This window comes from Botryllus schlosseri, chromosome 2, assembly GCF_051294905.1.
Source record: "Botryllus schlosseri isolate E-star chromosome 2, Bs_hap1, whole genome shotgun sequence".
NCBI classification, from domain to species: domain Eukaryota; kingdom Metazoa; phylum Chordata; class Ascidiacea; order Stolidobranchia; family Styelidae; genus Botryllus; species Botryllus schlosseri.
The window spans coordinates 34129055-34131586 of NC_137237.1; the positions used below are offsets into that span (position 1 = coordinate 34129055).

Below are 2532 nucleotides of genomic sequence, written 5' to 3' on the forward strand. Positions count from 1 at the left end.
TGCAAATCAGTTCGATTGATACTCTATTCTAATCGAAAGTAGCGGAAACGTTGATCACTAGTTGGGCCAGTTGTAGATGTACTAATGTTCTCGTTCATAATAGATAAAACCCAATTTTCTTGGTGACTCGTATTGCGGAAACGATGCGTGTACTTTTAATGACTCTTGTTTGGCTATTGCTTCATAACGCGGAATCGAGTGAAGTACCGGGAACGAAAGGCGCTGAAGATTCTGGATCACCGTCTGTCGACGGCAACGACCCACAAAACAGTACATTACCTTCGAACAAAAAAGATGAAAAACTACCGCCTGGACATGCCAAAGGCAATAGCAGCAGTAAAATTAAACCTAAAAAGAATAATGGTGACAAAGGTGGAATAAAGAATATGAAAGTCCCCGGTGAGACAAGGCAAGTGTCGCTTCTGAGCAGTCACTCACGTTATGCGAAACACTGTCCGTCCCTGGCATTCGATTTGCGTCGATAAGAAAGGTTCATGGGGTCCCGGGAACCTTTATTTGTGTTGATCATCACGCCAGTGTCAACTTCTTTGTTTCATTCGATGGGTAATGATTCACAAGGAGTTGACAATAGGCCATCTACAACAGCAAGCATGTAAAGTAGGCTACGAGGTGTAAAATGTCAAAGGATATGTCCACCGTCAATGCAACCTCTATAACACCAACGAAATTAAGTTTGCAAAATAAATTTGACTTTGTTAACAATTTTGACAATATTTTGACCTAACACTACAATTTTTACAAAATTTTGACTTTTCAGCCACGTCAAAATATAACTGTCCTAGTTAACATGTATACGATTTAGATTTTAACAGCATTATTTCTCAGCAATATCTTTCCCTTGTTTTTTAGGTACCACAACTGTCCACCAGGATGGCGCAATTGCGTCCAGAAGTGAATCTGCCCACACAGGTAAAATATCCGCCTCTACTACGGAGTAATGCGCAGCACTCCCATATTATGCATTGGAAGCATCATGTGAAGAACTTCCTCTTTACCTACGTCACAAACAGCTTAGCCTTAACTACCGCTTCCACCTCAGACGCTACTAGGCCCACGAACCCCCACCAATAGAAGTTCTCGAAGGCACGTGGCATGAGATATACAGCATCATGAACCCAAAATTCAATACCCCCAACATGACCAGGAATGCCACGTCTCCCAATAACCTCGTACTGGAAAGAAAATCGCATCCAGATTTCACGACATGGTTGATGCAATCACAAAACGTTGATCTAGACCTGACAAATATCATTAAAAAAGGCATCGCACCTCTGTCGCATAAACCCATAGTCCTGGACTTCATATTCGAACGCTATAACGAAGTCATTGAAATATACACTTGACGGCTTTAAATCAACAGAAGGAGCCGGTTATGCGTTTACTATCCCGTCGCTGATGATAAACTTTTCTGAACCTTGTTCGATTTGTTGTAAATGGGTCTCCTTAAAAGCATCTTGGGAACCACTTCTAGGTGTTGAGTCCTTGATTTGGCACCTTTTCGTTAAGCATACATTAGGCAAATTTATGTTTGCCTACGATAATTATCAAAAAATACACATTTATTTTGCAGAACTCATTGACCAATCCATGGAGGGGACGAAAATTTGCTGTGAATAATCGGCATACGGGCAAAATCCATTATTTTCTATAATTAAGTCGTGTCGGTGATTGTGTATAAGTATTTATTGCATTTCATAATTATTTCGATACGGAGAAACCTGATTATGGATTTGGTGCGAGTCTTATGCGTTATCTGAAAAGATAGCGAAGTAATTATTCAACGCTCATTTGTGTCTACTGCATACTGATAATTGACTGCTGTGTGATATTAAAGAGTGTTGCGCAGGCTTACGTGTTACGTGTGTGCTTGCTCAATATTTGCAAGAGGGTTCGAACCTCCGTTACTTAGCCCAGCTTGATCGTTACGCCAGAAACAGTAATATCGATTCCAATCCCGATATCCACACCAGTGATGAGCGGATAGTAATTTCTGAGAATCCGAATCCGTCTGACAGCTCGCGTATCTGAGGAACTATCAGTCCGAATCCGAACAATCTCATCCAAAAATCCATTCGAATCCGAACAATGTCGTCCAGAATACGAAAAGTCCGAATCGAATAACTTTTCCGAAGAATCCTGATTGCACGACTGAGCCGAGATACGATTAGGGCGTAGTCTTCACAAAGGCTAAGGTTAGGGTTTGCTGATTTGTATGTGCTTGGACCATTTACAGAACAACTTTAGAGTACTACCAGTCTTATCAGAACGTGTTTACTGTCCGTGTTTGGTTGTTCAGTTCAAATGACAAATCACGTCTGGTAAGAACTATTCGAAAATATCCGAAGCAGAAGTTACAACTATCCACAAATATCCGAAACAAAATATGCAATAGAATGCGAATCCCATCAGACTGTCTCAAAATTGTGCGAAATCAGGCCGGAACCCTATCCGAGTCCGTCCGATGCTCATCACTGATCCACACATGCTTGAAATGCCAAGAGTGAACACTCA

General features: G+C 41.2%; 1 protein-coding gene across 1 annotated transcript; it reads left to right on the top strand.

Annotated features, from left to right (window-relative positions):
• Positions 1–1872, top strand: LOC145434493 (uncharacterized). The gene is made up of 3 exons (XM_080311852.1): positions 1–409; positions 871–930; positions 1592–1872. Exons 1-2 carry the CDS (start codon positions 144–146, stop codon positions 914–916), a joined length of 312 nt encoding a protein of 103 aa, XP_080167978.1. The 5' UTR covers positions 1–143; the 3' UTR covers positions 917–930; positions 1592–1872.
• Positions 1873–2532: the final 660 nt, after the last annotated feature.